The sequence below is a fragment of the Corvus hawaiiensis genome, chromosome 11, assembly GCF_020740725.1.
Source record: "Corvus hawaiiensis isolate bCorHaw1 chromosome 11, bCorHaw1.pri.cur, whole genome shotgun sequence".
In the NCBI taxonomy this organism is placed as follows: Eukaryota; Metazoa; Chordata; class Aves; order Passeriformes; family Corvidae; genus Corvus; species Corvus hawaiiensis.
In genome coordinates, this window is record NC_063223.1 from 13,358,420 (window position 1) to 13,380,446 (window position 22,027).

General features: G+C 41.4%; 1 protein-coding gene across 2 annotated transcripts; it reads right to left on the minus strand.

Annotated features, from left to right (window-relative positions):
• Positions 1-271: 271 nt before the first annotated feature.
• On the minus strand, positions 272-18,051 carry TXNRD3 (thioredoxin reductase 3). Of its 2 annotated transcripts, XM_048315849.1 has the most exons (16): positions 17,651-18,048; positions 12,097-12,157; positions 10,398-10,507; positions 10,102-10,215; positions 8,199-8,271; positions 7,226-7,345; positions 6,683-6,825; positions 5,153-5,268; positions 4,819-5,044; positions 4,502-4,594; positions 3,989-4,065; positions 3,271-3,427; positions 2,963-3,070; positions 1,973-2,068; positions 1,627-1,761; positions 272-1,499 (listed from the first exon to the last, which is right to left on the minus strand). In XM_048315849.1, exons 1-16 carry the CDS (start codon positions 17,921-17,923, stop codon positions 1,437-1,439), a joined length of 1,965 nt encoding a protein of 654 aa, XP_048171806.1. In that variant the 5' UTR covers positions 17,924-18,048; the 3' UTR covers positions 272-1,436. The 2 variants fall into 2 exon arrangements, with proteins under 2 accessions (XP_048171806.1, XP_048171807.1); XM_048315850.1 differs by lacking the exons at positions 272-1,499; positions 1,627-1,761 and having other exon boundaries at positions 1,981-2,068; positions 2,963-3,027; positions 17,651-18,051.
• Between the last annotated feature and the right edge of the window lie 3,976 nt (positions 18,052-22,027).

The window sequence follows — 22,027 nt, forward strand, 5'->3', positions numbered from 1 at the left end:
TTAAGGTATTCCAGATCTTCTGGAATATACAGAAATGGTGTAAAACTGTTCTTTCAGTTTGAACTCACCTAAGTTCAATTCTGCATACCCAAACAGAAGCATGTTTAACTTCTTGAGCAAGCCCCCAGGCATGACAAGACAACTTGTTTCTCCATTTAAAAGATTACAACATGCACAAGTCCATAGAGGTTTTAGTACTGCATGGGATAAACAACGTAATTGAAGCCAAATAAAATCTCAGGCAACATAAACCACGAGGTCAGACACCAGAGAGTGTTGTATGCATTGTTTATTGAACTTCAAATTGCATGGTACGTCACAGATTAAATAGTTAAAAACTGGTTACTATCGTACAATGTTCAGAACAGTCTTTCAAAACAGCTCTTTGGACAAAACTAAGAGCCAGATTCAAGCACAATTCCCCCAGGACAGAATGCTAGGGGTGGAGGAGAGCTTCAAACTACTGACAGTACACAACACTACACAAAGCACAGCAGGTCATTGCTCTGGGCTGCCACATGATTCAGAGCAGCTCTGTATAACACCTTCCACCTCCATGGGCAGGCACCTACTGTGTTAGTGGGACAGAGTCTGCTTCTCCAAGACTTCAGCATTCCACATAACAGCACAGACATAATTCTGGGTTCTGTGAGGTTTTAAACTACAGAGCTGAAACCAGATTTAAGCAAACTGACATGGTCTTGCACTTACGCTCTTCAGCCTTGACACACAAGACACCTACAACTCAAATTTTTATTTTAAAGATATGATGTCACCTGAGGTCAAACAACTGTGAATGTGAACAACAGTGGTGTCTTAGGCTACGCTGAAGTTTTAGACTGCTTGGGATGGGAGACTAGTGCTTGAACTGCACCGCTCAACACTGCATCCTATTTATGCCATCTTGCCTCAATTGAGCATACAATTAAGTATAACAAAATGCATCAAAAAGATAAATCAGTCAAATGTAAACTGTTGGCAAGAATCACTCAATTATAATATTTGTCTTCTATTTCACGCATTTGTACAAGACACTGGAACTAGAAGCATTAGCTTTAATTTGTGCAATTTAAGAATTTCCTTCAGGAGGAGTTCAGTCATCTGACTAGACAAGAAGCTCCCAGCCTTGCCTGGCAGCCATCAGTCGTAGCTCACCTCACGAGAAGGTTCCGAGCTGCAACGTCAAAAAAGCACCGCAGTGCTGATTCCAAGCAAAGTCAGGATTTACAGTCCGAGATTTCCCTGCTGCATTACTGTTCCCATGTGCAACACAACTCACACTGAGGAAGCCTCTTGAAGGCACCACTCCCAGCTGCAGCACATACAGTGGTACTGATGCAAACGTTTTACTTTGCTGCAAAGCAGTTGGATGGATTAGAGCTTCCACAGGACCAAGAGTGCGCAACATGGAAACATGTAAAACAGCAGGTTTAACCTCAGCAGCCCTTCTGAGTGATGTCCTGTCCAGAAGATTTGGTAATATCCATTGTAGTGAACACCTGTAAGAGACCAAAAGAAGAGCTTATTTACCATTGCCTGCATCATCATCTGGCTGCTGATCTCCTCTTGGTAAAACCACCTTCAAGAGCAGGTTTCCAATCAGGCTGTGCCTTCCCCACTTCTTACCTCTGCACAAGTAGGATGGATACCAATTGTTTCATCAAGTAATTCTTTGGTGAGACCACATTTGATTGCAGCAGCAAAACCCTGGGTAACTTCACCAGCATTAGGCCCAAGAATATGCAGTCCTATCACACGATTCTGCAGAACAGATGAGAGAAAAACACAAGTCAGTACCAGGAAAGGTTTGACAAAAGCTCTAGTGTGTAACTCCCACTACACTAAAAATGTTACGCAAGCAGGTCAACAGCAGAGTCTTTAAGAAAAAATTAACTACTCCAAATAAAGTAGGTCTGCAGTTCTTTCCATTTCAAGAATACCCTCAGCATATCCATTCCAGCTTGCTACTTACATTGTCCTGTTTATTGCAGATAATCTTTGCATAACAGGTATTGTTATCTCTGCCTGGCACTGTCCATTCAAGTGGCCAAAACAAACTGTGATAAACCTGTGAGAAAACAAGAAAAAAAGCATTAGAGTTTCATTAATTAATTCAGCCAGGCATAATTCTACTTTTTAATATCTTTACAAATAGGTGGTTCGACATTTAACCCACTATATTCTTGTCTATAAGAAACTAGACAAGAGTAATTTTTGTTCCACTTAGCCCAGAGAGTCCATCCTCCAAAAGTCAGCAGAGGAAGACTTGACTCAAACCATATAGCTCTGATTTAAATACTTGATAAAAACAGCAACAGCTACAATATACAGTGGTCGCAAATCGAACTTTGAGAAAGAGAAGTGCAAAATTAATATCCAGTTACTGTAAGTTTAAACCTATTATGCAAAACAGTTAACAGCAGATGCTCAATAATGTCAAGTGATTTTAAAAGATGTAAGGAATTAAGCACAAGGCATGCAAACAGCTTTAATGTAACTCCTCAGAGATGTGCAGGAGCCAGAAACTACCATAAAATGGGCAAGTTATGCCCAATATTCCTATAGACATATGGTAAGATCAGCAAAAAATCAATTCACTATTCAAGTACAGTGAACCAGCAGGAAACAGTTTATCCCAGGAGTTTGGTACACTTCAGCAAGAAGCCTTTAAATCATCACAACAAAAACCACCCCTACAGTTCTGCAACCCAAGTCTGGCCTCCTGAAGTCAAATGCTTCCTTCTCAGCCACCTGCAAATAGTTATGCATAATCGTAATGGCATTAAGTCCAGTCCTGGGCTTCTGTGAGTGCAGTACCTTGCTGGCCAGATGAAAACACAGCCACAACAGCTCTACCCATCTAAATTCTAATCTTGTTAACACTATGCCTTGAATATAAAGCAGCAAGGCCCAAGAAAAACACCCTCAAGCTACAAATTAATTGACTCTTGGGTGTTCTTACCTCCAAGTTTTGCTTTCCATATTCATCTATGGCTCTTTCTTCAGGAAACCCACAGCTGCCATACTCTAAAGGGGTAAACACTGTTGTTGGTACATTGATATAGTCACACTAAAAATAACAAAAAAAATAATATTTAGACTATGCAAGTTCTATATAGTACATAACAGAAAAAGTTATATTAGCACTTTTTTTCTTTTTTACTAAACACTTGCAGAGCCCACAGACAAGTGGATAAATTAATTCATGTTACTGCAATTTTGAGGCAAAAAGCTTAGAAATAAGTTGAAGTTGCATGCTTATAGCTTTACCTTTCTGGAACTACCCCCATAGAGCCTTTGGGCCAGCAGTCTCCCTGCCTGAATGGCAACTGGAGTAAGTTCAAGCTTTCCATCCAAGATATCCCCAATAGCATAAACGTAAGGCACATTGGTTTGTTCTTCATCATTTACAGGGACTTTCCCATTCCTTTAAAACAAACAGAAGACCACAGAATTCAGCATCACAACTTTCCTCAGATCTCTGCAAAAAGCAGAGGGGAGAAGCTCTATTCTAACTACTGAGCTCATTTCATTAAATATACTTATGCCTTTTTTACTTTAACTGCAAACTCTTCAGAGCATCAATCAGCTCCAACTCTGACAAAGGGCTGAAGTCTGTACTCAGTGGGCCAGTTCTGACATGAACAACAGTGCCTGGCTGATGACAGTCAAGCTATCCAACATCTTTGGACTCACAATCTTTCACCTGATTATTATACAGCTCTGTGCTTTAAGCACAATGACCAACTAGTAGGTATTAACTCAGAATAGTTATTTTACAAAGTACATACTAAAGAAATTAAGTTAATGGACAACTGCACTCAAATCCAGGACAAAAAAAAGGTTTCAAAGGTTCACATAATTGCCATATATAAGAATGAGAATTAAAAAAAAAATTAGAAAAACATCAGTATCATGAGGTATTTTTAAAGAGGTTAAAAAAAAAATCCTTGCATTCAGTGGTTTAAGGGAGTTCAGCAATACTCACTTCTCATTGATTTTGACACCGATTGTCTGTAAACCAATATTCCTGGTACATGCATCACGACCAATGGCTAACAATACCTAAAAAACCCCAAAAATTAAATGCAGTAACTTTATGCAAGAGAAGTATATCACAAGATTTCCCTTGGTCTTTCAGTGAAAACACTAAAGCACATGAATAAAATGACTTCCAAATTTTTTCCAAAAATTTGAAAGAGCCACCAACAGCTCAGTCTCCTCCATGTGCAATTTGTTTTAGAGATGCAACAAACAGAAAAACAAAGCAAAAATAGAAGCAACAACACTGTTTATATATCTAAATTCCAGGCACATAAAGTTTCACCCATATTGCTGACAGGGTTCAACTAAAGACAAATATTGAATTTTCACTTTTTTTTTTCTGCCAGTAGTTTGCGTGAACAACTTTTTAAGCAGGATTTCCCTTCAAGTTGTTCAAGTATTTTAATACTTTTCATGTGCACCTATAGTCAGTTATTTCAAATCCAGAAATGCTTACAGTGTTATATTCTTCTTCAAGGATCTCTGGTCCCTCAGTAGACTTTGCTGTCACTTTCAGTCTTCCTGGCATTCCTTGCTCCAGCTGCTCAACCTGTGCAAATTTTTGTAAGCATAGAATGACCTGAAGCAGCAGAGCTCACTTCCATTGTCATTCAAGCCTTGACCTGCTAATCTATCATTCAACAGTAAAAAAAGCTCAGTCTCATAAAACATTTATTTCTGCACAGAGCCAAAGCCTTCCCAGACAACAGCTGCATTTTACAAGTGCTGTTTAAAGTAACGTGTTAAGAGAAGAAAGCTGAAGGAAGCACTTGCCTGAACAGGTACAAACTTCCTGATGAACTTCACGCCGTGTGTTTCCATGTGGGCACCGACTTTTTCTGCCATTTCTTGGTCAAAGCCCCGCAGAAGAATGGAACGCACCATCACTGTGACATCCAGACCCAGGCCAGCCAGGAACCCTGCACACTCCAGAGCCACGTAGGAAGCACCCACAACCAGAGTCTTGCCAGGGCAGTAAGGCAGGGAGAAGAGGTCATCACTGAAAAGAGAAGAAGTGTTAAGTTACAAGGTTCTTCCAACGCAAGCTTGTTTGTCTTGGCAAACACTAGAGCAGACAAGTTCAGTCTATTGCGCCTTTTCATCTCACCTTGTAATGCAGAATTCTTTATCTCCAGGGATACCCAGATATCTTGGCCTTTCTCCTGTTGCCAGGACAAAAGTCTCTGCTGTGTGATAGGTTACTTGTCCTTTTCTGTTAGTTGCCTGTTGATGAAGACACAGTTAAGAGAGACATTTTCATATGCTGTAAGAAAAATTATGTAATTCTCCTTAATTATTGTAGAGACGCTTAAAAATCAAGAATATGCATTTTTAAACAAGAATTAATGCATTCAGAGATGCCACACAGGTCACTGAAGAACAACAGGTTTAAACAACAGACTATCAGGCTTTTCTCACGTTAGAGCATTTAAAATCACTTACTCTTTGGATCCTGCCCATTTTAACTACTAATTTGGATCGGATTATTTTTAACAACTTGACTGCCAAGTTCTAAAAAGCCACAACAAATTAAGACAACCCCCTTATTCCCCCAATAAAAGGCCAACACAATGCTAGGGACAGAATAACATCAATTACTCCTCAGGCTAATGTAAAAATTTAAAAAAAAAAAAAAAAAAAAAAAAAGGTAACAAGTTACATAATTTCAGAGACATGAGACGGCCCAAGACCCAACCTTAATTGAATTCTAACTAATTTGACCTCTAGAGACCCTTCGTCTTTGGAAATTTCATCTCTCCCAAAATCTGACCTTCATTCTTGCTTTTTATTAATTTTTCAACAAAAATGAAGGGAAACTTTCTCCCAATCAAGTCAACAGGTAATTCAGGTTGGAAGGGATCTCAGGAGGTCATCCAGTCCAGCCTCCTGCTGTAAGTCCCTCTGTTCTACTTCATTTATTGACTAAGGACACTTAAGTGGATGCCCTGCATGCCTGAACACTTGAACAGGTGTGTACCACCTGAGGTAAATAGAATTTACTACTATCTTTCAGTGCTGGTCTCTTGGTTTAAAACACAAGTAGTTCAGCCTTGATGTTGAAAATAGACAATTACACTCACTGAATGCAACAGCTGCCTTCAACATGCACTTCTAGGTTAACCTTGCTACAGTATGATCACTTACAGCAAGATTGCCAGAACAAGCTTTGTCTTGCAAAACTGACACTTTAATTTGTATGCTGATACAGCACGAGGTTCTAGCCATGCTCTTATGCAAGTGCTTAGTCTAAATTTAATTTCAATAGTTTTTATGCTTCAGTATGAAGATTTTCCAAGTTGCAAAATCATACAGCTAGAGTTTCCTTTCTTTGCCCCCTCCTCACTCAGGTTGCTGAAGTCAGTCATGAAGGTAGAAACCGAGACCACCTTCCTCTATTCTTGCAAGACACAGGTTTACACATATCCACATCACTCTTGCATAACTAGGTTTGCAAACATCGTGGCAGGTACTAAAGTAAAATAATTCTTTAAATCAATAACTTCACAAATGAGTTTTTAACTTCAGTTGACCTAACTTTGCAATGTTAAGATGAAGCCTTTTTGGTGTTGAATTTTATAAGGCAGTTCTAAAACATGAGTTTTCCCTCCCAACTAAGTATTTTAAATGCAGAGCATACCTTAATTTTGTGTGGTTCCACGAATTCTCCGTAAGAGTTGAGGTATGTCACAGACTTCTCTCTCAAGGACACTCGATAGCCCCAGTTTAATGAACCAATGTAGTTCTGAATTGCTTCTACCATGATCTCCCAGTTGTGTTTAACTGAAACAAGACAATTTCATATTTAAGGAAATAAAAGTGCAATGTACCTCTCAAGAAAAACTTAACTTATTCATTGTATATCATGCTAAGAAAACATTATCAGTAATGAAGATACATATTAAGGTCTTGTTCTACTATGTTAATACTTAATGTGACTTGTTGCTATCTGAAATAAGCCCATTCTAGAAGTTCTGTCATTTATTTCATATAATATAGGGAACAAAACACAATTAACTTTCAATCCCAAAGGTGTCTATGACTCAAGAAGGAGGACACCACCTGATTCATCTATGAAAAGTACTGAACTCTGCATCTAATTTATTAAGTCCAAAGTACAAGAACAGTCTTGAGCTCAGCGTCTCATCTGTACAGTCTTGGTCTGTTCTCTGTTCTTACCGACCTTGTTCTTCATACTGCCACCCATACTTCCTTGAATCTTGGAGTGCCTGACCCAGAAGTGCTGCTTGATGCATCAGCTTCTTAGGGATGCAACCTACATTTACACACGTGCCACCAAGTCCTAAGATGGAAAGAACCACATTACTGCTCCCATGAACAGAATTTATGCTTTTCCTATCACGTACTTTGTATAATCACTCATATCACTCCATGAGGTTTGCTACAGTCACACAAGTAACATGAAATTTCTGTTGCAAATGACATTTAAAAGTACAATGAACACACTAAGCTTGTATTCGGTCTAAGAGGTTATTAGACTCACTGACCCAAGACAGGTACAGCATGTCAAACATAGACCCAGGTTACTTACTTCACAAGGCTTCAGATTTTAGTCAGGTTGTCAAGTAAGCAAGGCAAAAAGCCCAGAGTTCCTACAATTTAGTACCACCTATTATGTGGAATTTGAAATATGCCTGTTTTTGAAAGACTATCTAAAAGAGCACATTCATTCCTCTACTCAATAGAAATTTCACTCAAGTTCCTTACTCATTCTCAGCTGCCAACATCACTAATGAGGTCAGCCAGCAGCTGTCCCTAATTAGGGAAAGGTGAGACATACACAGCCATGTGGTCACTGTTCTAACAGGAGCCTACCAGTTGTCTACAAAATAGAACTAAAAGGCAAAATAACCCCACAAACATAAGAATGTGAACATGTACACACACACACTACCCAGACATGATTTGAAAGTGATCAAAGCTAGAAAAACATTTGACAAAGAACAATGCCCCAAACAGAAATAACCATCTAGAAAAACAGCAGGCAAGCCAGGAACACAACTTTGCTGTTATCTGTGTACCAGAATTAAAGGAATTTGGCCTCAATTCCTAAGAACACAAATCCATAATATGTAACATCTCAGTATTATCACTGGTACTCAAACATCATCAAATCCAAGACAACAAAAGCTTACCCCATGAGGTTCCAAGAGGCGTTGGAACAACATAATCTAATACCATTACTTTCTTTCCCAAGGCAGCAGCTTCCTATAAAAGATGGAGAAGACCAGTCAGCATTACTGAGCCAAGCAAGCCTGTCCACTCATTTATGGTCATGATACACTTAGCACTAATAGAAGGCTTCTTTACTACCTTCATTAGTTAGTCATTATCATACACGGCTCTTCTATCTCCTTCACTAGACAAAAACTGAAATCCCTCAAGAATCCCTGGCTTTCTTTCAAACTTTGAATGGCTGCTTTCATGTTCAATGCTTCATCCAGATCATCCTATGCTGTCAAAAGCCATGATCTGAAAAAGGTATGAGATAGGCTCAGCAGCCTATGATTCTCTTCTACTTCAGCTAAAGAAATACTTATGCTGTTAGCTCTCCTTTTCTTTCAGAAGGACAGAACTGACTTGGCATGTTCATGGATGGAAAGAAAGGTGACAAACTGGAGACAGTTCAATGGGGCACCACCATGATGTTCAGGGGGCTGGAGCACACACCCTATGACAAGGCCAAGGGAATTTGACATGTTCAGCCTGGAGAAAAACTGAATTTGGAGGGGTCCCAAGAGCAACTTTCCAATACCTATGAGAAGTACATTAAGATGACTGTGCCAGGCTCTTCGCACTGGCCAAGTAGCAAAGGGACAAAAGACAGTGGCTGTAGGTTGAAACAACAGACTCAGTCTGCATATAAAGAACTTTCACACCATGAGGACAATCCAACAGGTTTCCCAGAAAGGCTGTGGCATCTCCACCCCCGGCTCATTTCAAGAGCCAAATGAATGAGTTCCTGCATAATCTTGTGTGACCTCACAGCTGACCTTGCTTGGAGCAGGAGCTTACATTAGATATTCTTCTAATGTCCATTCCAACCCAAATAAGCCTATTCCTCTATCCAAGGAATTACCAGGTGCACACTGTTTGAACTTTCAAGCACTTCAATTAAATCTCTTTAAGAACTCCTGCACAACAACTGGCTCAAACAAGGTTTAGCTGGTTGTCTTGTGTTTTGCAAATACCACTGAACAATTTGGCAATTAGCACCAAGTTTACAACTGATGTCCCAGAAGGTACTGTGAGGAAAGATCTGAACATGCTGAAAATACACAATTGGTCAACTGAAGAATTCCACTGTCAGCTTCTCCTGCCTGCTTTATACTTTCTAATGAAGGTTGCATGCTTGGCTGTATCTTCAGCAATTGTCAAGGCTGTCAAGAACAACTTCACCCTGCCCAAAATATAAACTGACAGTTTAGGATATCTGTCTGGTATCCTGACATCCCATCTGAGAGAGGGGAAACATGTGTCCAAATCCCTTGGATAGCAGAGAAAACCGAATTCAGACCTTAGGTCCTGAGGCACTCTGAACAACAGCTAATTGTGTAAGGGCTACACAACTTCAGTTTCCCTTTCTGAGAAAGCAGCTAAAAAGGGAACTAAAGAGTGAACCAGCTCCTTGAAGGGAGCTGCTGCAAGCACTTAATTTTAGGTGACTGGTGATCCTGAATCCTCAACTGTCAAAAGGCTTCAAGAGTAGCCCTTTTCTAGATTACTGTTTGGAAGTGCCTGTGTATTACACATGCAGAAGAGATAGTTAAAAAACATTTGGTTCCACCTTCAGCAAGAAAACTAAAACCTATTATTAGGATCAAGATCTGAATAGACATTGTCTTGAAACTGGTCCTTTAAACCATTATCTCCTGAGTGAGAACATTACTAGACCACTACTGGTTCATTAACTAACAAGTTGAACAGTAATACTCATCAAAATACAGACTGTTTTATACCAACATAATTAACAGACAGATTAAGTTTTGAAGAACTTTTACGTACAACTTGTTCTTTAATGCCATTTTCACATCATACCTTAGAACATGCAAGTCCACCTGAGCCACCACCAATAATAATGAGATCATATTCATAGGGTTCTGTAATTTGGTTGTCCCCAAGGAGTTTCTGCAGTGATCCATCCTGATAAGCCTGGGAGAGAAAAAGAAAAAAATAATCAAATCAGCACACATGTTTCTGAGCAAACAACTGATAACACTGCCTCCTCTGACCTACATCACCCAGTCTACTGTGTTACACAAAATTTAACTATGATCAAACAGCAAATTCACTCAGTCTTGTCTACTTCCAGCTGATTTTAAAAGCCAAGTTACCTGATATGTTGCATCACAGCCCCCAACGTGAGTTCCATTCACAAATACATTAGGTACTGTCCTCTGATTAGTCAGCTCTGCCAACACTTGCTGAATACTGGCTCCGTCATCTAAGAATAAAAGAAATGTGTACATTATAAACAGATTTCAGGAAGAGAGCTTTTAGAACAACCTAAAGTATTAAAGGTTTGCACTGTGATACACTGCAGGCCTGCCAAGACAACAATTCTATTATAAACATTCCATTTGCAGTTTCCTGGACATAAGCAAGTCTTCAGAAACTACTTCTCAAAGGAGCAGGCTGAAACACAGGACTTAAATTGGTGTTTCAAGCCACAATTCTACAGAATGGAATAAAACTGAAGTAGTAAGAGTTTAATTCTTGTATTTCATGGATTTTCATGTGTCTCTGACAGTGTCACACTTGGTACTAAACAAAAATTCTTTTCCAACTATCACAGAAGATCATACAGACACCTTTTCTTTCATAAGAACTATCTTATTTTGGAGTATGTTCTGTGCACAGGCACATAATTTTGTCCAGCAGCTTTGTATTATGAGACTATGGGTAAGGGAAGTATGAACATGCTTTTCTACTTACCCTAAAGCTACCTTCCTACTTTTTCTACCTACCACACTGTCAGAAACTTCCTAGTTTTAAAATTATCATTGCTTGACCTGACCTGTAATCTGAATCATCAGCACCTACACACAAGCTCAGTTTGGATCTCTCAGCAGTAAATGTGGGAATGGGATTCTACAATAATCACTTTGATTAAGATCTTTTTATTCCAAGATTGTATCTATTTAGCATCAGTAATCGGAGCAACTGCAAGGGAAATACATTATTAATTAGAAGTAACTCCAGAAAAAATAAGGCTATGTGTTGTACTTTCCATATCTTGGGCTATAATTAATTCACAGTATGACAACTGGAATAAAAAGTAAAAATAACTAAGAAGAGACAAATAAATATCTGTATTTCTCCCAAACATTGCTTAGGCAAAAAAAAAAAACTTCAAAAAGGCATTAGACCTTTAAAAAAAGCATTGGAAACTTATGTTTTATACAGAAAAAAAATTAGTAACAGACACTCAACAGCTTAACAAAAGTGCATTTAACAGTTTACTAAGAACCATGTAAGAAACTATTTGTTCCTAAAACTACATTAAAAGCAACATGCATTACATCCATAGACAGATAAGGCACTGCACATGTCCTAAAACTAAGGCAGCTTGAACTTTAAGAAAAAAAACAACTTGAAACTAGCAGCAGCCAAGTTACTGGAATTTACCCTTCCTTCCAGTGACTCAGCACCTTTCCCAAAGAAGGTCACCCATATACCAAGTCAAACATTAACAATTCATCTGAAGCCACAAGAGAACCAGGAGTAGGAAAAAATATCACAGGCTTTTCCCCCAGAAGTCATAGCTCCTCAGAGAGAAATCAGGTCTCACATTCTCTATCAGCTGATGATGTTTACAGAGAGTCAAAGACTTCAGTTACACTAAAAACACATCCTGTATTAAAATCCACATTGAAGCCTAATTGCTTCTATCTCTGCATATATAAAAACGTATTTTACTTCTTTCACATATCCCCCCAATTAGTTTAAGGCAGCTTAAGGAATCATGCAGAGTCACTAATTTTTAGTTACATTAAGCAGCAGCACGTGACACATTTTTTTTCTCCTACTCACCAGTTACATCCAGTTCCAGAGCATAGTACTCCACACGCATGGAGTGGAAGAGTTCCTTCACCTGCAAAGGAACAGACACCATGGCAGTGCAAAAGTTTCTCAGCTCAGGGTAAAACTTCACTGATGGACACACACAGGTAACCTCTAGGCTCAGCTACTGTGCTCTGAGGCACAGGCTCTACATATTTAGTAGTTTGGCACTTTTATGTTTTGCATGTTCCTCACTTAAAGCCAGGGCATTTAACTTTCCAATACAAGTTCCACCACCTTAAGAGAAAGTTTCTAGATACAATTTGCTCAGCTGCTGACTTCTCCACGCCTGACATACCAAAAGCCGTGGAAGTGACTGCCGTATAAAAAAGCGAAGAGATATAAAGCAGCAGCAAGACTCTTTGGTGACATTAAAAAAAAAACTAACTAAAAGAAAAAGGGAGTAGAGGATAACATGCAAACCAAAACACTGTCAAGGAAATGAAAAAAAAGGAGACTGTAAAAAGCTGCAGAAGGAAGTAACACTTTCCAAATGTATTCAGCACTCAGCTGGGTGTTTTCCTAACCTCAGTTCTGGATGGACAGAGTGTACCATTACCTGATTCAAATCAGGCAGCCTTTTAGAAACAAGATTTTTACAGTAACATTTTTTGTTAAACTGGCATGTGAAAACAGCTCTAGCAATAACCACTGAATGCCTGTGGAATGGACCCACTTGCCATCATGGAGTCTGAACATTTTTCAACCAGCTTTCTGATGAACGTCAAGTTTATTGCCAGAGCTTCACTAAGAGTATGTTGAGTCACATCTAGTAAGTCTTAAGATGTCTAACACACAAGGAATAAAATGTTTTTAATATTGCTGTGATTCACACTGTTACTATGCTGAAGACCGAGTATTCCAGTGTTTTCTGATAAAGTTTCAGCTTCATGCAGATAAACAGGAAGATTTTGTATTCTGTACCAACTACAAATTAAGTTTCTTACCACATCATATATCAACCGCAATGCACAAAGAAAGCTCTGCTTCTGTAACTGATTATATTGGTTCTATAGTTATAGGATAATGGAAGTTCTAAGGGACCTTTTCAGGCCATCTGCATGAACCTCCTGCTCAAAGCAGAGCCAAATGTGAAGGCTGACCACATTGCTCAAGCACTGTCCTCTCATTCTGAACACAAGGACAGAGATGCCTCCCTGGGCTGGCTCAACATTTGACCACCCTCACAGTAAAGAACTTCCATTTTATCCCACTGCAGTGCCTGTCATTGCACCTTATGTTTGTTGATACTTGTCCTTTCACTCTGCAACTCAAAGAACAGTCTGGTTGTCTTCCCGCTTGTCAGCTGAAGGTAGCAACTAAAACCCCTGCTTAGCCTTATCAAGGCTCAACAAACAGAGCTCCTCCTTCAAACATCCAGTGTGTGTGACACTCCAGTCCTTTAACCATCTAGATGACCCTTGAAAATTTTTGTCCTAAGCTCACCACTACCTTCAGGCTTGCTTCCTGGAATGATTATGGCTACAGGCAGAATGAAAGGGAAACAGCAGTGGAACCCCTCCAGACCTCCTGCTCTGCATCTGCATCCCAAGCTAAATGCCATGCAAGATCTAAAAAGCAAAGCTGAAAGTGATTGCTGCCAGTAAGTGTTAAGAATGCGGAGGCAAGTCACAAAATTAGCTGCTTGGCTGCTGGTTTAGTTTGCAGCAAAGCAGCAGAGTAACAGGCAAGTGTTCATTAGTTTGTTTTCTTTTTTAAAAAACTCTGCCAGACCACTGCAACAGCAGCTGGCAGGAGGGAGAACAGGACAGAACATTACTAAATCAAGAAAGATTACACTCAAGAAAGGACAAATTTAAGGCATTTAGGCCACCTTTATTCTCTACTGAAGATACTGAGTAGAGAGAAAATATATCAGACAAATGTCAGCATTGTAATTAGAACTATTGCAGTTTATACTTATGAACAAATCAGACTTGTGTTGTGCTAATGAAACTGAAAAAAGGAACATAGCAAGCACATGAGCAGTTACAAAATCTCCAATACAGGCATGAGATAACAGATTACTTCGGTTTGGAAAAGGAAATGATTAGGAGGAGTAGAAAGATAATACACTAATCATGAGTAACATCTAGATAAGGTGAACAGGAAATGATTTCTCAGAAATACTCACTGGAGCACTCAGCAATAACTGCACTTACCAGAAAACAATTTTGAAATGAAAAGGAAGTAGACCTCCCTAGGGAACACAACCAGAGAACTTACTGCTACTTGGCATCGTAAAAGCCAAAATTAAAATGAGACCAAAGGAGTTATTAGAGCAACTAACGAAAAAGAAGATCCACTGAAAACTTTTCATTCAATATAGCTAATACAAACTCAGGTAAAGGAATTCCTGTGTCACACACACAGCACTGGAAACTTCAGCAGCCCACTGGGAAATTTTCTTCCCTGTAAGAAGTTTTGGCCCAAAGCCAAAACTGTTATTTCTCCGAATGTCTGGGATGGGATACAAGGTCGCAGGGTCACTGATATAACCATTTACTTCCCTTCTCACCAATGCAATGGCCTCAGTTACCTACTAAACTCTTTCAGTTTTAACAAGAAGTGATAGACTAGAAACACTTCCAAATATTATTAAACAACAGATAATTCCTCTGAAACCAAGAAATTGGTCTAACTTTAGAAAACTCTTCCCAGAGATGCTGTCTGTTACTAGGGTAGCTAAGCAGGTTTGAAATAAGCTTCATACCATAAAATTATAATGGTACCTCCTAGGTCTGCTTTTCCAAGTATCAGCTAACATTCTATAACAACTACAGCTGAATTGGCCAGAATCCCCTGAGGACAGAGAATGTAATCTGTAATAGCATAAAATATAACCAAAGTAACCAGTAAATTCTATGCAATCACAGCTGTTATTCTTGAAATTTCAACACATCACAGTCTTCAGCCTTGCCATTTTTTCATGCTAAAAAATCTATGTTTTCTTTAAGCATTTCTATCTTACTTATTATCTTTCCTGGGTGCTAAGAAATTGAAGGAACAGCCAAGTTAAGTTATGACACGGAAGTAATTCTACCACCACCCCCTCTCCACCACTGCCCTGTTAAAGCAGTTGAACAACAAATTGCATTTGCAGAAGAACAACAGCACAATTGCCAAGTCATGCTATTAGCTAACCTGAATACAATCACCTACTCAATTCACTTAGGGAATTTATTTGCAGTTCTGTTTCTGAAGAAAAGTGCAATTTTAATTTTCTTCTAGCATGGCTACCTCCACTTGAAATAGAGAATTCTTTCCACCCCCAAATTAGGTCCTTTCAGAGCACGAGCACTAAACATCTTTAGTTTTTCAATTAATCCTACCAAAAGCACATTGCTAACAACCATCCACAGTAAAAGACAACACAATGCACACTATTCATATCTGTCTGAGAGCTCAGAACTATGTGATTACAGGCTAAGCACCCAAGCTGTAACTACACTTTCAAATTATATGCACTTCATTAATTCTATAGACTAGATCAGCTAGCAAGAATACTGCATTACTCATTGTTTTCCCAGTCCTTTCACTAATTTCTAAGTCTTTGGTAGGAGGGGTTGTTAATACCCTTAGTGTTATAGATATTTCTCTGTTTTATCACTTGATGTCTCATGTGATGCTTCCTTCTTCCATAAACTTTCTTCTTCTAATTCTCTGTCTGCAATCTATACCCTTTTCTTCACATTTACTTTGTTATATTATCTTTCTGTTCTGTTCCAAGAGGGAAAATAAGCCAAGGAAACCTGCCTACCAGGGCAGTCAGCTCTTCTTCCCCCAGCCCTGTTTATCACCTGTTCCTTCATAAAAATTCATGCAGGGTTTTTCAACTCCCCCTCCTAGAAGGGGCCATGAGAGAGGGCACTCCTACTCCCTGTATTCATTCTTCCCCTTTGCAGGACAATAAAGATAATATTTCTCATATCTGATTGCTTCCCTGAAGCAAGCAATACTGCCTAATGGAGAAGCTATGAACAAATGCAGGAAAGAACAATCTGGAATTTAATTACTGGACTACAACCAAGTCTTTTTTCCCCCCCTCAAGCTTCTTGTCTTAGTCTAGAGCCTCTGCAACACCACAAACAGATGAAGGAAAAAGGCACAAGGTTTAAAAAGTTACCGTGCCATTGGGTGATCCCAAACCCACTGAACTGAGTGCCATGAGCATCAACATTTGCAATCACAATCACTAAAAGCACACAGGGCAATACTGACAGGCACAACTAAGTATTTCTCAGTGGGCAACACTGAAGTCCTCAAGAAATGATTTCTCCTCAGCACACTGATAATACTTTTGTCAACTAGACTAGACTGGAACAAGACTCCAACTCTTCATTTACTGAAACTTCCAGTAAGTTGTTAAGCAAGTTTTAGAAGGATTTGAGCTACCTACTATGCTCTACTGTCTGCCAAAAGCTTCTTAGACATAAGGCATTGGTTTGGTCTATCCCCCCAATCACAGAAGCTTCCTTTCTCAAAACCTCAGTTAAGCTGCAAGTGAGATAGGATATACTAAGTTTTCTACAAGGGAGTCATAATATCTCTTCCCTCCACAGAGTTCCCAGAACTAAACCTAACGTAGAAGTGGGAGTGAGGCTTCTGAGTATTTTCCTGGTTATCAGTTCTAGTGAGGAACACCAGGACTTGATCCAGCAGTTCCAATTACGTTCTTCCACCACGGCCATATCAAATATGGTAGTGTGAGATTTAAATAAAATGTCATAACATAATTTTTGTAAACATCGAAGAAACCCAAGGCCTACAAAGCCCCAGATTCTGTGTGGACTATGACCAGTGTGTTGGTATCATAAAACTCTAATGAAGGTCCTAAGTTTTTTTAATGACTTTGGCTAACTAGTTATAGCCACCCTATGACCCTGATGCACAATCAAGGCTAAAAGATATTTTTCTCTAAACATCACAATTAACCAAAAGTGCTTTTCTCTTCTTTTAAACACACACTGCAACCAGGATTTAGAACTTACGCAGCTGCTATAGAGTCAACCTTCCTCAAACTTATAAAGAGCAGAAAACTTAACCTATCCCCCCCCCGGAGATCAGCTTTGTCCAAGCTGAACACCAGTGTGGTACCCAGCTTTCCAGGGAGAAAGGAACACAGCCAGCACCCTGAGCTCCGAGCAGTTGTAGAGCTGAGGAACAAGCACACTGCACAGCACTCTCCACACATCCATCTCCCAGCGTGGTCAAAGGTAAAGAACTACCACGAACACCACGGATATTCGTCTACTTTCAAGCCTGGTAAGTGGTTTTCCAGGGCTGGCACGTGGTGCTGGAGCGGGATGGATACAGCGCCGCTTCTGCACGCTCCAAACCCCATAGGTGCCGCCGCCGGCAGCAGCCACCGCATCCCCATACCGCCTGCCCTCAGCCCCGCTTCCCTGCGCCCTGCCCGGGCCGAGCGGGCGCCCTCGGGGCACAGGTCCCGTATATCCCTCGGGGGGAGGGCCCGCGGGGGACCGCGCCGAGCCGGCTCCCAGCGCCACCGCCGCTGCCTCACCTTGTTGCAGTAGGGGCAGTAGCTCTTGCTGAAGATCATGACGCGGTGGGAGGCGATGAGGGTCCGCACGCGGAGCTTCAGCCCGTCCCAGTCCGGGAGCCGGGTCTGTCCCGGCGGCGGCGCCATGGCTGGACCGGCGCCTTCCCCGCGGCGGCCGCGCTGACCCTCAGCCGCGCCCGCCCCTTCCGCAGCCGGCAGCGTGACGGCCCGGGCCGACCTATTCGTAGGGAGCGGGGGGGGACAACATGCCAAGAAGCGCTCTCCGCCCTGCATTTCAGCCACAAGCACTACGAATCGTTGCAAAATAACAAAAACTCTTTTATTCCATATGAGAAAGTGTTACTATTCGCCTAAAGGCTACGTAGAGAAGGATAAAATGGCGTTGTTTAAGCCTCTATCCCCTCTGCGAGGGGGCGTGCAGTGAGCCAACAGGAGGGCGGCGAGAGCGCGCATGAGCTGCGAGAGGGCGGTGCCGGGCGGGGCGCGGGGCAGTGCCGGGCGGGGCCGCCTCAGCGCCCGCTCGGCCGGGGCTGGAGGGGGCGGTCAGTGCTGGGCAGGGCAGCCGGGGCTGGGGGTGGCGTGGGGGTCGTTCTTTGCCCCGTCACGGACCGCCCAGCCCCGAGCCGGCGGCGATTGCCCCATGCCGCGGCCTGGAACAATCGGCGTGTCCCGGGGCGGCCGGGTTTGACCTGCCTGGCTGCCCTCTTAAGTTAAGGCGAACTATGGGGGGAAAGCTGCTTCCTCCACCTGCCTTCCCCTGCCCCTTGGGTCTCCTGCACAGGGAGGAGAACGGGCACAGGTGGAGCGTCTCTTATAATAAAACGGATTATTAGCCAAGAGAGCAGAAAAAGTTTCATTTTCTTACACGTTGCGAGGTTATAGGAAGGGCATGGTGGAGCATCTGATACTGCTTGTTACATACATCTCTGATGAGATGGACTAGTCTCTCCCCAAGAACCGCAGTAATTGCCAGGGCTGAGGGGTGGAAGGGGCCGCTGTCCTGGGCAGAGCTGTGGGCAGAGCCCGAGTGAGGGCACGAGGCAGGAGCAGCCCCGCCTGGTCACTGCCCTGTGTCCGAGGGCTTTGGCTGGGCACTGGAGGTGGCGTGCCAAGGCCCCGAGAGCTCGGTCACAGGGCTTTGGCTGGGCACTGGAGGTGGCGTGCCAAGGCCCCGAGAGCTCGGTCACAGGGCTTTGGCTGGGCACTGGAGGTGGCGTGCCAAGGCCCCGAGAGCTCGGTCATCTCCCCGCAGAGCAACCCGGTGTGTGCCGATTGCAGCAATAGCTTTCTGTGAGCAATCATAAGGGGTTGTCCTGGTTTAAGAACTTCACTAAATCAAACCCTGCCAGCTTCTGAATGACAGGAGTTATTTTCTGTAGGTGAGGAAGGCACAGAGTGATTTCATGAGATTCAATAAGTTTCTAACAACGCAGGTAATGAAGTCCATTGCTGCCTCCCACACCTGCCACAGACCAGTCCTACTGCTATTTACTAATGCTAAAAATAACCACATGTACTAGCTGTAATGCCACCAGTGGTGGCCTGGTGGGAGACAACTGAATTAACTTGCTTAATTCCTTTTTGGATCACGTGAATCTATGGTGTTCACTGCCCAGTGAGCTTAAAAAAATGTGTATTGCATTTATTTAAATGTTGGCAATGAAGGAGCTCTAGACTAAGACTTTCTATGCTCCCCACAGAGAAAAACAAATTTAAGTTTTGCAGCCTTTTATATCGGTATCAGTGTGGAGGAAAGTGGATACATATGTGCAGCTACTGAGCTTTGACATAACATGCATGGGTCAGAACTACCCACTGTACTTTTTTTCATAGTCCAGCCAAAACTGCTTGTTTGGTTCCTAGCTTTGGCTAATTGTTCTCTCTCCTTCTCAGACTCCTTTCACCTTGTGAGAAACAGTGCTGCCTTTAGTATTGTTACAGGAATTAATATCACAGGCTCAAAGGTTTGTGCCACTGTCAGAAGGTTGGTAGGTTTTCATATTAAACTTGATCTGTTTTCTCCAATATAAACATCCATCAGCTCCAGAAAGGTCAGAGAAAGGAATAAATATTCAAAAGATCTTTTTTCTGTTGGCATGCACAGCTCTGATGGCAATGTGCCATCAGATTCTTGTAGGAATAAATGTCCAAGGCAAATTAAGTCAGTCGAGGGTTTATTTTCCCATCTGCATGCTCTGCTGTTGGTTGTTATTACCACTGTTGCCTTAGAGCAAGAATGGGGTAATGGTTTTAAACTAAAGGAGGGTAGTCTCAAATTAGATATAAAGAAGAATTTTGTTACAATGAGGGTGGTGAAAACTGGACCAGGTTGCCCAGAGAAGTGGTAGATGCCCCATCCCTGAAAACATTCCAGTCCTGGTTGGACAGGCCTCTGATCAACATGACCTAGTTAAAGATGTCCCTGCTCATTGCAGGGGGTTGGAGTAGATGACTTTAAAGGTCCCTTCCAACCTAAACCATTCTGTAATTATATGATTCTATGGAGAATGGATGAGGGGGACAATGTTGATTTACAACACAAAGGGGTGGTCTGGAAGCACTATGATGGCAGTATTTAGCTTAGCTTTGCTTTCAGTCAGTGTAGATGGTTGATAGAAAAGGAAAGGTTTGAACTCTGGAGAAAAGGAGAGAAATGATTGCTCAGTTCTAGAGATTAAGGGACTGCCACATTAGTGTCCTGTCTGTGTACCCCAATAATGGCTCTGATTATTGTTAACAGACAAGGCCCTGAATCTGTCTTCTGTTCTGAGAGTTTTTTTCTCCCACAGAATACCAGATCATACTCAGCTCTCATCATCTTACTCTTCAGGTATGCTGGGGATAGATGTAAGAGGTTCTACAGCTTTTTGGGCAACTATTCCACTCACTAAGAGATTATGTCAAAACATTTGAAACAGCAGAAGTGTAACATTTATAAATGAAGTGGTTTGCAAGAAGAGATTTTGAAGAAGGGGCAAGTGGCTTCTGGAAAGGATCAGGAAATTGTTTCAAGGATAGGAGTATGAGAGACTTGTTTAATAAAGGTTTAAACATGCTTGCTTGAACTGTGGCTCCCTGCAGGCCAGTCAGCAGCTGTACAAAGTGCTTACAGGATGATGGTAAGCTTCCCCACCTTCCACATGAAAGGTCTTGCTCTGCTTTCTCTAATATAAACTGTCTCATTAAGACAGTGCTCTTCTAGGCATTACTCAGCTTAGTCTGAGGATTAGTAATAAACCAACCACATAAAATAATTCTTAATAATGTAGCATTGTGTGCTATGGGAAGGCATTGAGGTAGAAACTGGTAGGGGAGGCATATGAATAGAATAGAGTAGAATAGAATAGAATAGAATAGAATAGAATAGAATAGAATAGAATATGTGCAATTTCCTCAGTACTTGCACAGGACTAGAGGGCTCTTGGCATTGTAAAGGTCTGATCTCATATTTGAAAGAGTAAAGCTACACACCATTCTGAAAAACATGGAGTAAGACAATCTCTGCCATAAAATAAATGCTCCAAAAGACAAGTCCATGCAGATAGAAGATGTTGGAAGCATTTCTAAATGAAGTTGTTTGCAAGAAGGTATTTGGAGGAAAGAGCAAATGGCTCGTAGAAAAGAACCAGGGAAGTGTGTTAAACATAACTGTGAAAATCTTTAGCCATTCTTTCGTCTAAAACCAAATTAATTTGTCACCTGGGCTTGCTCCTGTTCCTTGGATGCAGTCAAATAGCTGTGAGCTTTGGTGCTGCTGAAGACAGTCAATTTAACAGTGAAGAATAACCAGAGAGTTCCCTCCAGCCATATCCCTTTGTTCCCTGACACAGCCTCATGTCACAGGACAGGAAAAGAAAGAGCATGACCTATCTCCATCTTTATATTCCATTAAGGATCTCTCTATGAAGTGGTATCCTCTAAGGTTGCTCCCTCCATCTATTATATATCCAGAATGCATAACACAGATAAGAAAGAGAAGAGAATGTATCTTAAAGAACAAGAAGGTGACAAAAGGCCTAAACTGTGGCCTCAGTCTTTCTCACAATATTCCAGTGCCTTCACTGGTCTTCTGGGAACTTAGCCTATCTGCATCAGAAGAGGAATAAGGGTGCTGCATTTTAGAACTGTATTTCTTGTTTTGGAGAAGGAGCTCCAGATCTCCCCAAAGCCTTCATGGGTAGAAGGAAGAACAGAAATGCTGGTTATTTAGTCAGAAAAAAGTAACAAGTATCTCTCATTGGATTACTGTAGAAATTGGTCATAAGCCAGGAGACAGCCAAAGTCCTTAGCCACGAGCATGGCTACGCCCTTTGTCAACACCAACAATGGAGAGTCAGTGGAGCCTGAGCCATGCTGGAGGCTGTTGACAACCTGATT